Genomic DNA, 14,246 nt, shown 5'->3' on the forward strand with positions numbered 1-14,246 from the left:
ATCGTGAAAAAAAATGCTCTAGCAAAGCGAGGTGATGTACAACACGTACGACGGCACTTTAAAGGGGAAGTTCCATGCGGATGGCGCCACCCTTGGGGCTGCTTTTGCTGATTTCGTGTTAGTAAAAGTTTGGTGAGAGACGATTCGCGCTTTTCAGTCTGTTACAGCGTGATGAATGTGCTATCTCCATTACGAACGCTACTTTTACCAGAACAAGCACTCCCGTCTCATAACTTGCTTCTGAGCATGCACGTTTTTTTTTCACGTTGTTGAAGCCTACACACGACCGTTTTTTACAACGTTAAAAACGTAGGGAAAAATTAGAGCATGTTCGAAATTTTTAATGCCCATTTTTTACATTGTGAAAAATGCTCTGGAGCCCACACGCGATTGTTTTTAATGACATTAAAAAAAACGTAATTTTTTACAACCCGAAAAACGGTCGTGTGTATGCGGCATAAGAATTGGTAAGCTGCAATATAATGTTGGCTTTTGGGTTTATTATCTAAGGTCCTGCTTCACCAGCCATTAATCTCTACCCATACTGTGCTTTATAATGAATGTATAATAGAAAGGCCACAACAGAATATTGGGTATTGAAGTGAATGGAAAAGAGTGCAGTTCAGTTGTGACTTCTAATTATCCTGTCTATATGACGAGGCATGGAACCTTTATGAATGGATGAACTGCCTCCTTTTAGTTGCTGTATTATGTTTATTGCTTGTCATGTCTATTCTGGGCTACTGCAAGAGAGAGAAGAAGCTTTCTGAATTTTATCTTGTGTGAACATTAACAACATGGCAGCATTGTGGACAGTCGCCAGAATACAAACACAAACCCTATTTGGCGCACTACTGGAAAATAGACGATTCACATTTTTCAGGTAAGAAAAAACATAATTTTATTTGCATTTTTTTTCCTATTAAACAATATTTAAATTTATTTGCCTTTTGGCGCCAAATTTTAAGCAAAAATCTATTTGTTTTTAAGGTTAGAACATGAGGTCAGTCAGTCTCTTCCTGCTCCTTTGCAGTAGCTCAGTGGACAGGACCCTGTGCTGCAGACTACTACTCCGTGATTATGTGTAAGTACTTAATGAGGAAATGAATGTAAGCTAATATTCAAGGAGCTCGGGATTATTTTTTTATGTTTTTTGCTTTTCCTTTTCACAGGAGATGAAGGGAGAGATGAACAGAGGCGGCCATTTTCCCTAACAGGCAGAGGTCTTAAAGATATGCAGCAATGTGCACCGTCCCCACTATGCTCTAAAGCCATGACCTTGCCACACTGCTTAAAGCAAGAGAATATGAAGTTTTGTCATTCTGAATACATGGAAACATCTCTGGATGAGGACCGGCTTTCTTTATCACGGGGCTCATTTGTTGAGGAAGTCAGTCATGAAAATTTAGAGTATGCAACTACTAACAAGCTGCTAAATGCCCATATTGCAGGCAGCATGGCCTCCAGCTTTCCTCCAAATGTGGATGAATCCATTCAGGGACAGATGACCATTGCTGAGGTGTCATCAAATTGCATATCTGAATCAGACCTTTACCTGGCTGAGCGTGATTCTTCTTCAGACAGTCAAGTATCAAGCCAATGTGAACGACCTAAAGTGAGGAAAAAAAGGAAATATAGGCGGCGTTCTTTGTTATCGGAGTCAAAAAGACATATGAACTTTCAAACCACTCAGATGTTTGAGATGTCTCCTGAGGAATGTGCAAGCAGGGCCCAGTGTACTTCCAGGGGACCATTTTCACGTGTTGACCAAAGATTAGAAGATCTTTGTGAACTCCAGAGGGGCATGGCTACTGACCTGCGAGGTTTGCGTGGGGAGATGGCCAACATTGGTTCGATACTGGGGAAAATGCTGGAACTTCTTGAGAAATCTTCAGCTGCCAATACTGCGGTAACAGAAAATCTTCCACATGAAAGAAACTGAAACATGAGATCATTTTGCAGGTGTCCCTATAGTAGAAGTAATGAGTCTGGATCATTGACTGTTCTTTGCTGTTTCGTTTGTTATAATGTGCATTTTTCATTTTATTGTAAATAAAAAAATAAAAAAAATATCCGCTTTTAGTGTGCTTGTTGATGTCTGCTGTATTTCACCACCATAAAATGGAATTTTGGTCAAAACCTTTTTTTTTATTTTTTAATTATCAGATGGGGTCAGGAAGGCTCAGATTCTTAGGGCTTTTTTCTTTTATGTTCTCATTGACAGATATTCTTTCACATCCTGTCCTTTGACAAGACGAAGTTCAGGGAAATCTGCACAAGCACCAAAATAATAATTAAAAAAAATATTGACAAAAGTTCTAATCTTTTGCATTTTGGGAAAAAATACTTGGTGTTGCAGTTTGGCAAAAGCCTACCAGTGATTTTTACACCCCATTTAATGTGTTTCCTAATATTTTAATTAGCGCAGTGTGCTTCAGGGAACCGGCTGTGAAGCCGAAAGGCTTCACTGCCAACTTCCCTTTACCAGCAATGGCTGCGGCTGCACCTGACAGCCGATACATTGATAGACTGCGGTGCCGACATCGTAGGACAGCTAAGTGTCCTAATATTAAAAGTCAGCAGCTGCAGTATTTGTAGCTGCTGACTTAAAAAATTTTTTTAGGGTGGGTGGACCTCCGCTTTAAAAAAGTGACTTTGTACTTTTGCATATTCAACATAAAGCAACAGATGTGTTGATGGCAGGTGCTGCACCAGTGCTTGTACCTACCTTCCGGCTCCCCAGAAGCTGTTTGAGTTTTGGGTGACGATCCAGCCAGACATTTGTGGACTCAGGCCTGGTATTGGCTGCTCATGCACACCTAGTTATGGAAGGTATTCCGCTTTTACCCATACCTAGTAGTTCTGGGTTGATGGAGCTCTCATGGCCCAACGGGGCAGTGAGGTATTGAGTGGAAGGAAAGCGGGTGTAAGCAGCGGAAAGTTTTTGCTGTTCTGGCCACATTCCTCCCTTCAGGTTGTCCTACAGGCTTCATGTCAGCATGTCATTTTGATTTGCTCTGTAAGCCAGTGTTTTTTTTTTAAGTGTCCATGTCTAACCTTATTGAAGGGCTGGCTTGATGGGTCTGATCTTTTACCAGAAAGCTATTTTACAGAGTCTGACAACTCCTTCCGTCTACCTCACAGATCTAACATACTTGTTAGGAGAAGGTTTAGACTTCTTGAAGGGTGAGTGGTTCCTTTCTCTCTGGGTTGGATCTATGGGGATGCTGGGGTGGACCACCCGGTCTGAAATTAGCAGATCCATTGAGCCATGACTCAATTGCCCCAGTTCCTAGCACAGCCCCCCCCCCCCCCCCACATATTGTCAGTGACGCACACATTGTTCACTTTGACCTTTTTTACTGCAACCCTGGATCAGACAAGCTAGATCTGTTCTTTCTTAGAAGAACCAGCTTCAGTCTGGTGGCTGTGAGAATCTAGTAGGGGTGTTTTAAGATAACCAGATCACAGACAAAGGGGATGTGCAAACCCAATCCGTACAGAATTCCCATTACACCTGGATGGTGTGATGGGTCCATGATGCCCTGGACTCTCAAGAAGCGTGTTCAATGACCGAGAGTGTAATTTAGCCTAAAAGACGATTGTTGAAAGCAGGATGGAGACAGTGGACAGATAATGCCATAAAATCTGCTTTTTCGCTAAGTTTTTGTTTTAAGCAGTGCTAAACTTATTATTTTACTCTTGTAGCTTAACCATTTGCCTACAGGGCACTTTCACCCCCTTCCTGCCCAAGCCAATTTTCAGCTTTCAGCGCTGTCACATTTTAAATGACAATTGCGCAATCATGCTACACTGTAACCATGTGAATTTTTATTTTTTATTATTTTCTTCACACAAATCAAGCTTTCTTTTGGTGGGTATTTAATCACTGCTGGTTTTTTTATTTAAAAAAAATTGTTTCTGTTGGTACATTTTGTAGATAAGTAATTTTTCTCCTTCACTGATGTGTGCTGATGAGGCTGCACTGATGGGCACTAATGAGGCGGCACTCATGGACACTGATGGGGGGGGGGGCACTAATATGCCGCACCTATGAGCACTGATGGGTGACACTGTTAGGGTGCACTGGTGGCACTGATAGCCAGCCAGCCTGCCCTGACTGGTGGCACTTGTGGGTACTGATTGCTGGCACTGATGGCGCTTTATTGTAATTGGGGTCCTGATGATCAGCGCCCTGATCGACTCAGCATTTCCGTGTTTACATGTAACCGGCCGTAATTGGACACAGCCGTGGTTAAAGGGCTGCGGGTCTTTACAGAGATCGGGTCGCGCCATGTAGTGCGTCATCCCAGAAAGAGAGCCGCACTGCCCTTCCATCATTTGACGGTGGGCGGGCGGCAAGCAGTTAAAGAAGAATTGAACATTAAAGTAAAACTATAGGCAAAAAATGTTTTTTCCATTTTGTATAGCGATATTTTTTTTCCCCGCCACCTGTGTGCCATTATGTAGATTTCTCTTCACTTCCTGTCCCAATTCATGTAAATCAAGGGAATTCCTTGGACTCGCCAGGTCGCAATTGCGACAAGAAATTGTGACCTGGTGCCCGTGCTCGCCAGAAATTGAGGCCTTAATTACCGGCCGTCACAAGCCCGTCGCGATTGCTTAGCGGGGGAGCACAGAGGCACATGATCCTGTGTCTCCGTGCGCCCCAACCTCCCGCGGACCTGCAATTGAGGCCGCGGATTTGCGGCCTTGTGAAGTCCCAAGCTTCCTTCTGTGACCTGCCGTGTAATTTTTCACTGTTTTCACTGCCGTCTCCTTCCCTCTAATTAGAACCCCCAAACATTATATATATTTTTATTCTAACACCCTAGAGAATAAAATGGCGATCGTTGCAATACTTTCTGTCACGCTGTATTAGCGCAGCGGTCTTACAAGTGCACTTTTTTTGGGAAAAAATACACTTTTTTAATTAAAAAATAAGACAACAGTAAAGTTATCCCAATTTTTTTTTATATTGTGAAAGATAATGTTACGCCGAGTAAATTGATACCCAACATGTCATGCTTCAAAATTGCGTCCGCTCGTGGAATGCCGACAAACTTTTACCCTTTAAAATCTCCATAGGTGACGTTTAAAAAATTCTACAGGTTGCATGTTTTGAGTTACAGAGGAGGTCTAGAGCTAGAATTATTGCTCTTGCTCTAACGATCGTGGTGATACCTCACATGTGTGGTTTGAATGTCGTTTACATATGCGGGCGCTACTCACGTATGTGTTCGCTTCTGCGTGCGAGCTCGTCGGGACGGCTCCTAACTTTTTTAGCTGGCTCCTAGATTCCAAGCAAATTTGTCAAACCCTGCTTTAAGCACTTATAATCTTGTAGCCCCAGCCTCTTCAGTCCACCTGTATGCCATCATGTCACCTGGATAGGTTTGCCTTTCCTTTTTAACACTGGAACCGGTTAGCAGCTATCTCTTGAAAGGGTAAGCTGTTCTTTCATGTGAAGAAAGGAAGGTTTTCCATTGAAATATGTTAAGCTTGCCTGTGTGTTTATGGTTTGGCAATAGACAGAGAGACGGCACAACATTTTCCATTACCTTACTCCATATATTTGTGCACTATTAGTGCTGCACAATGTTTGTTTAAAGGGGAAGGCCTTGGCAACACATTTTGTTATACATTAAAATTTGACACTGTGATTTTGAATATACTTATTTAGACTGCAATTTTTTATGTAAATGTTGTGTGTGTGTGGCTTTTTTTTTTTTTTTTTTAACACTGTCAGTTGCATGTGCAATATTTTAAATCCTTTAATGTTTTTCCTTTTTATATTTTTTTTGTTACAATAATCACAAATCAAATTATTCCTCCTAGTTGTACAGTTGATCCCAGTAAATGTAGTGCATGGTGAACATGCTTGTGTCTATGATCTTACTGCTGTGTATTCACTTTTAATCATTACCGGTATTTGAAGTTTTCTGAATGTGGCACCCAAGGTAAATATAGACTGCAGATAAAATGCACACAATTTCAGTGAACGGCTGGAAAATGCTCAGTAGCAGGATCGCAAGACCAGGAGGAGATCGAATCTACTCTCGAGCATCATGCTGGACTGAGGCTCTCCCTAATGGACAGCAGCTGTAGGGATGATGGCTGCAGGCACCTGCAAAGCCACTGAGCCCTTTACCACAGCATTGCCACAAATGTGTTATCTCATCTCCAAGCACAATACACAATTGAAATGTTTTTTATATATATATATATATATATATATATATATATATATATATATATATATATATATATATATATATATATATATATATACTATTTAAAAAGAAAAACACAGCCGTGTGGGGCTCCTCCCACCAGGCCGCTTTGTGAATGAAAACTACAAGTACCAACAGCCTTTGTGGCTATCTGCTTGTAGTTCTAAATTGCCTGCCATGGTGCGGTTGTCTCTTCCTGTCAGTGTGCCCCTGCCTGTACCTGGTACGAGCAGACAGATACACTGAGAAGTCTGCATGGGTCCTACATGCTTTACAGGCTCCAAATAAAATGTATTAATTTTATTTTTTTTACTTGCAAAAATGTGCATGTTTTAGAAAGGTTAACTTATTCTTTAATAATCCTGGGAAAGCTGCAATTCATCTTTCCCTTTCTATCGGATCACCCTGGAACCCCTCACCTTGTATGACTGAGAATCCCTGAGTACTCCAAATGAGCTTCATTTCGTCCCCCTTAAAGGGACTATAACCAAAATAATGGGGACACTCATCTGCCCTCCAGTACATATCCCTGGCATCCCGTACAACCTGTTTATAAATATTATTTCCAGCCTGCAGGCAGAGCCAGGTACACGGCCATACCAATCTACACCCATGGGAAGGGCTGTTCTTCAAAGCGTTTCACATGTTTCTTGTAATAATTGTAGAACTTTTTTAGATTAGTCACTAGAGGGAGCCCTTAGGGGTTCCGTGCAATTACTGTTTGTCAACAGCTGTTAAGGTACCTGCTGCACAAAGTGTATTGTTTTCTTTGAGTAAGATATCAATATCAACACAGTTTGTAAGCTAAACTGACAAGCGGATATGTAATACAAGTGCTGGATCTCTCGGCTGTTATGGTATCCGGGTTACCAAGACATTATAGAAGAATCAGCTGTTGCCTTTCTACTCCGGCTATTCTCATTTACTGAAGGGCTAATGTACAGGTGCATTGCAGTGCAATTATTGTGCTTTAACCAGAGGTCAATGTCCACCAGTCTAGTTTGCAGTGCCTACTGTACAGTTGTGTAACTACAACATTGGCATACAAATGTCTTCCAGAATAACGAGCAAATGTCAGTGAGCTGAACCCAGAATAGGAATAATGTGATATTTGTCATTAAAGAGGAGCTCTGCTCATTTCTATAAAGATTGTCAGCAGCTACAAACATTGCACCCAGGGATCCAGTGCTGTCTCCACCTGGGGCGGTTCTTCACCAGTCTTCAGGACCAACTTGGATATGGGAAGCCAGCTATGACTGCTTGTAGGTGTTTCACATTCTGATTGGTCCCACAACCTCCTGGGACCTGTGACGTGTCCCAGGAGGTTTCTGGTGGGGGGGCCAAATGGGTTTACATGGACAAAAGCAGGCTTATGCAGTACAGAGGACAGACTAGATGTAGAAAGTACAGTAACCCACAGGGACCAATCCGATTTCAGCCTAATAGTCAGACTAGTAAAAGATCAAAGGAGACCCCGTGATAATAAAACATGACTATTGCTAATGCAAAATTCTTCTGCAAATACTAGTTGCTGTGCTGTCACTCTGATTATTTGGCCTCAGTGCTTTGAGTTACTGATCCACTATAAGTATGCAAATAAGTACATTTGACTTTCTAGGTATCCATATTTTTTTTTTTTGTCAAATCTTAAAGTGATTCTAAAGGTTCCAATTATATAAAATATATATATATATATATATTATATATTACTGCTTGTTCTGGGGGCACTTGTGTGTGCTAGCTCCTGAGCTGCCTCTGTGTGTCACAGTACATCTCGGCCCCGCCCTCCTCTCTGGTTGTGATTTACCAGCAAAGAATAGAAGATCCTGGGAGCCGCACATCAGAACAAAACTTGCTGCGAGTAGGCAAGTGGCAGTTTCAGCCTGGACCCCTGCCAAGCCAAGCCTCCAACACGTTTTACTCCACCCACTGGAGCTTGCTCATGGAGATGGGTTTGCCGTGATTAACAGCAGCGAGAGCCAATGGTTCCCACTGCCGTGTCCCAGCCAATGACAAGGCAGAGATTCGGGAGAACTTCTGCTCTTGTGCACATCTCGGGATTGGGCTCAGGTGAGGCCGAGGGCGAGCTGCACACTGAAGGTTTTTATTTTTTATTTTTTTTATATGCATTGAATTCATGAAGGTAAAAAAAAGCTTTAGGCTTTAAAACCAACTTTAACCACTTAAGGGCTGCCTCATGCAGATTTAAGTCGACAGAAAGGCACGGCTGGGCAAATGGGGGTGTATATATACATGTTGCCTTTAATTTGCCGGTCGTGTGGTCACGCGCGCATCGGCTCTTTGACCGTGCCCGCGGGACCCGTGGACTCTATGTTCGCCGGTGTCCAGCAATCGGGTCACAGAGCTGAAGAACAGCATCTGACGACTTAGGTAGTCTGCTTGCCAGTTTTCTACACCCGGAATGTACACGGCCGAAAGAGCCGCAGGATGTGAGCGACCTCCAATGCTGCAGTCAACCTCCTCGTTCCTCATTCATGGTTGACATTGCCGTGGCGTTGTGTGACTGGATCCTGATTGGGCATCCCTGCAGCTCCCGTGACCATGTGGAGAGGCACCGCCTGATCGCTTGAAGTAGATGTTAGGCCTTGTACACACGGGCAAACATGTACGATGAAAACGGTCCGCCAGACCGTTTTCAGCGTACATGTCTGCCCGGGGATTTCTGTATGATGGCTGTACACACCATCATACAGAAATCCGCGCGTACACGATACGCGGCGACGTGCGCGGCCCTGCCAGTTCAATGCTTCCACGAATGCGTCAAAGTCAATCGACGCATGCGAGGGATGGCGGCCGCTCGGACATGTACAGTAGGTCTGTCTAGACGACCGAACATGTCCGGACAGAATTCCAGCGGGCCGTTTCTAAACAAGTTTGGAAATATTTGCCCGCTGGAAAAAGGCCCGGCGGGCAAATGTACGCTGGAATCCTGTCCGCTCGGCTGTACAGACGACCGAACATGTCTGCTGAAACTGGTCCGCGGACCTGTTTCAGCAGACATGTTCGGTCGTCTGTACTGGGGGCCTTAGTGTAAATACAACATCTCCCCGTTCTTTCTAGTGACATGTCACTAGGAAGGCCTGTTCCCTGTCATCGGGAACAGCGATCAGTGACATGTCACGGCAAGCCACGCTCCCTAACAGTTAGAAGCACTCCCTAGGTCACACTTAACCCCCTTCAGCGCCCCCTACAGGTTAATCCCTTCACTGCCAGCATAATTTTTACAGTAATCGGTGCATTTTTGCTGTACAAATGACAATGCTCCTAAAATGGTGTCAAAAGTGTCCGATGTGTCTGCCATAAAGTCGCAGTCATGATAAAAATCACAGATCGCCGCCATTACAAGTAAAAAAGTTAGAAAATAATAAAAATGCCATAAAACTATCGCCTATTTTGTAGACGCTATAACTTTTGTGCAAACCAATCAATAAACGCTTATTGCAACTTTTTTTTTTTTTTTTTTTACCAAAAATATGTAGAAGAACATTTTTTTATATATATATATATATATATTTTTTGGGGATATTATAGCAAAAAGTAAAATATATTGCATTCTTTTTTCAAAATTGTCGCTCTATTTTTGTTTATAGCGCAAAAAATAAAAACCGCAGAGGTGTTTAAATACCACCAAAAGAAAGCTCTATTTGTGGGAAAAAAAGGACCTAAATTTTGTTTGGGAGCCACGTCGCGCACAATTGTCCATTAAAGCAACACAGTGCCGAATCGCAAAAAGTGGCCTGGTCTTTGGCCAGCCAAATGGTCCGGGGCTTAAGTGGTTAATTGAACAAGCTGAAGTTAGAAGCTGATTGACTATCATTCACAGTTGAACCAGATTTTGAGTGCACCAGTTTTTGTAAATCTCCCCCAAAATGTCCACTTAAACAAGTGTCTCCATTGTATGGTGACATCTGACTGTTGGATTGTTACTTTTAATTCCTGGGACAGTGGTCACCAGTAAAGGCAGAGAGAGCAAATCTTGCTAACAGGGGCAATAAAAACCTGACGGGGTTTCCAACTCCTCATCACCAAACCCAAATCTTTAGTTCTACTTTAATACGGCTGGATGCTCCTTTCGGGTCTCTTTTCTCTCAGCAGAAATCTGTCTTGTTTTGCTGCGTATTTTTTACATTGTGTATTTTCTCTGATCATGCTTTCTTTTCTTGTTTGCAGGGAATCTTTCCATTGCTCCTTGTACTTCAGATGGAGGGACGTTTACAAGTGACACCACCTCAAACAGCGATCAAGGGAAAGTGTTCCTCAGCTCCCTGCCTCCCAGCACAGTCTTGTATACCGTTCCGCATTCTATAAAACAGGACGGTTTGGAACGCAGCCTCGTCTTCTCTCAGTTAATGCCTGTTAATCAAAACACAGGACACGTAAACATTAGCATGCATTCAGAGGATGCCTTGCAGTCTGTTGCTGCCTCCTTAGTAAACGGAACTCACTCCCCAAATTTCTCCCTTGCTCCTTCCACCTTAATTTCCGCAGCCGGGCAGCTTGCTTCTGTTACAGGGAACCAAGCGTCAGCTATCAACCAGCCCATTTCTGCACCCGTCACTACAGCCAGTGTCACTCCCACTAGTAACGCAAACTTTTCAGCTCTTCCAAACTGTCACTACATCTCTACTCAAGACATGTTGTCTCTTTCTACAGCACAGGCAGGCCTGGGGGAACCCATCACCACAAGCAGCAATAATAACACCAGCCACTTGGCTCCTCAGGTCCATCAGGATTTCAACAACCATCACAATCTGGTTCTTCAGCGTGTACCTGAGGCAAAGGAGAATTACCTATCAATTGCCCAGAACACCACTATTAGTGGCAGCGTCATGCTGTTGGATGCAAAATCCCAGTATGTCCTAAGTAGTATGGTTAACTCTGGCTGTGAGGAACTTGAAGGTGACAAAAAGGAGTTGGTCAAGCTTCAGAATGTTCAAATGGATGACGATATGCAAGACATGTAAGCAAGAAAGAGTTTCTGAAAAGTCAATGGATTCTGATGACCCTTTTACAGTTTCATCAATAGATGACTAAAGTAGGATCTTTTTGGCAAATTATCCCTTTGTTTTTTTCATAATGATCTTCTACCCTCCAAAAGCCAGTTAAATCTTTTTTTTTTAACTTGGGTATTTAAAGGAAACGCCACTTTGGTGTACGAAACAAAAAATGACAATTTTTTTTGGTACTTTATCACTTTTTGGGCTATGCTGGAAATGTATATAAAATTATCAAATAAGGGATAAAACAATGGCATCCTCCCCTTCCCCCAAGGCCACACTCTTGACACTTTTTTTCCTTTCAAACTTTATTAGACAAATTGAAATGTTACATTTGAGCAGTGACTTTGCAGTGAGCTTCTGCTAATGCAAGAATGTTATTAATCTTTGCCAACTATGCTGTCTGACTAAAACGGTAGAATTTCGTGTCATTTACTTAAGGTATTGTATACAGACCTCCTTCTTTGTAGTAGCAATTGCAGCAAAAGCTGAAAATATGCAAGACTTTTTTTTTTTTTTTTTGGAAAACACTAAAAGTGAATGTTGAAAAGCCTTAGGCCTTGTACAGACGACCGAACATGTCCAATGAAAATGGTCCGCGGACCGTTTTCATCGGACATGTCTGCTGGGAGGTTTTGGTCTGATGTGTGTACACACCATCAGACCAAAATCCCCGCGGACAGAGAACGCAGTGACGTAGAAGACACCGACGTTCTCTGACACGGAAGTTCAATGCTTCCACGCATGCGTCGAATCAATTTGACGCATGCGCGGGATTTCGGGCCGCTGGTTATACGTCATGACCAGCGGACATGTCCGATGAGTCGTACTAACCATCGGACATGTCCGACGGACATGGTTCCAGCGGCCAAGTTTCTTAGCATGCTAAGAAACTTTTGTCCGCTGGAAACCTGTCCGCAAGGCCAGGAAACCGGTCCGCTAGGCCGTACACACGGTCGGACATGTCCGCGGAAACTGGTCCGCGGACCAGTTTCAGCAGACATGTTCGGTCGTGTGTACGAGGCCTTAGAATAGAAAATCGTAACTTTTTTTCTTTTCATAGTTTGGGCTTGTTCTCTGCTGTTGAATGACATTTTTTTTTATCCAATTCTAGCTATTTAAAAAAAATCCTGTGCCTTCTGGCCTGTGGGCCATTTATTTAGCAGTCAAGCACATAATAAAATAGTGGAGCGGTCATATATGTGTGGTTTGTCTGGTTATATTTGAGATACGTTTTTTCACTGTTCCTTTTACTGACAGTGAAGCCCCAACACCTAGATTTTGATTCGACGATTCAATCCACTTGTTAGATTAGATGAAGGGTCTCCAAATCTTTTAAACAAAGGACTGGTATACTGTCCTTCAGAGTTGCCGGACTGTGGCCAGTGTGTGTAGCGATTGCATCAGGCCTTGTTGTCAGTGGGTGTTCCCCATTATTGTCAGTGGGGGGGGGGATAGTGCCCAGTCATTGGGAGGAATTGGGCCCCACTGTTATCAATGGGAGGAATTGTGCCCCAATATATCAGTGGGAGGAATAATGTATTGTATCAGTTTGAGGTATAGTGCCCCAAGGACTAGACAAAGACAAGCAAAGGGCCATGTTTGGCCGGTGGGCCATTGTTTGGAGACCACTGGGTTAGATGGTCATAAAATAGTTATGACTTTACTGGGTGACAATTGCCATGTATATTTGTGACCTTTTTTTTCCACCCATATATCCTTTGTTAGAGAAGAAATCACTTGAGTTGGCTTCCAGAAATAAGGCTGGTGCCACAGTGGTGGTATGCCCAGCACACGAGACAGTTTTGATGTTTTGTTGTTGGATTGTGGGATCACATCTGGCTGCCATTTTTGATTTGCAGGCAGTTTTACCAACAGTTGTCTATTGGAGGGTCTTCTATAAAGCTTAATAGAGTTCTCTGGGTGGGCTATTTTCCATATGCATAGGTACATTGCATTAAACCAGAAATTTGTGCAACTTATTATTTGTCATGGTTGATCTTAAAGTGGATGTAAACCCACTCTCATCCTTTCTAAACTACTGCCATAGTGCTATAAGGATATAGATGCCTCCTGCATGTATCCTTGCCTTACCTCCCCTCTGTCTGTTAAAGGAACTGAAAAGCTGCAGATTCTGTGGGTGGGTCTGTTGTCTGGAGCTCTGTGGGTGGAGTTGTGATGTCAGTAGACTTCCCGCCCTCCTCTACACTCCCCTTACACTGAATTCTGCTATATTCACTAACATCCAGTCAAAATTCAGCAAAGTAACCACATGACTTCAGAAAAGGAGTGGGGGTGGACATTAAAAAATAATGGCTGTCTCTAGGCTAGTGCATGAGATATGTAAATAACCTGTCACTCACAGCAAGGGGGCGGAACGGACTAAGGTTTTTCTCTGCAAGTCCGTTTTTATTTCACTGAACAATAAAAGAAGATTGCCCAGAGCTGGATTAACTCTGTGTGGCAAGACTGGGCACAGAGGATAGGAAATCTTATACTCTGCATTGTGACCACAAAAAGAATAAAAATAATTGGGGTTTACATCCACTTTAAATCTTTGAGAAAATCAAAAAGCTCTGCCTGTGATGCCTTAAAGCCGGACACTTGTGACTGTGCTTCTTACGCCAGCTTTTCAAAGCAGGGAGTGTAGGTGGGTCCATTTCAGGGACTGTTGTGTTCTTTGATCGATGTCCGTAGTATGATGCATATGATACATGAACATTTATTGTGCAGTACATTAACTGACAAGTCACTAGCTTGTTCTTGCGTTAATTTGACATGCACATCTACTATCACTAACTGGCAGTAGTAGAGAGCACTAGTTTTTGTGCCCTATCCATCAGGATTATTGGAACAGTAGATGAGTTTCAGACTTCTGATGCTATGACGGTTCATGATCCATTCACAGTGCAATTGGCACTTTATTGCAGCAAGAACATTTGAATTGGGTGATAATCTTATTTCATTTATGGAATGCTGACCACCCATCAGACTT

At 42.9% G+C, this 14,246-nt stretch overlaps 1 protein-coding gene across 2 annotated transcripts in view; it reads left to right on the forward strand.

Annotated features, from left to right (window-relative positions):
• Positions 1-11,876, forward strand: part of SIX4 (SIX homeobox 4) — a 51,266-nt gene extending 39,390 nt beyond the window's left edge. The window contains exon 3 of one of the 2 annotated variants that reach the window (XM_040333688.1): positions 10,425-11,876. In XM_040333688.1, the coding sequence (XP_040189622.1) occupies positions 10,425-11,218 (794 nt within the window). In that variant the 3' untranslated portion in view covers positions 11,219-11,876. Of the gene's footprint in view, positions 1-1,172; positions 2,271-10,424 lie in introns of those variants that run through there. The other variant, XM_040333689.1, reaches the window with a different exon arrangement.
• Positions 11,877-14,246: the final 2,370 nt, after the last annotated feature.

This window comes from Rana temporaria, chromosome 13 (assembly GCF_905171775.1).
Source record: "Rana temporaria chromosome 13, aRanTem1.1, whole genome shotgun sequence".
Taxonomy (NCBI): Eukaryota; Metazoa; Chordata; class Amphibia; order Anura; family Ranidae; genus Rana; species Rana temporaria.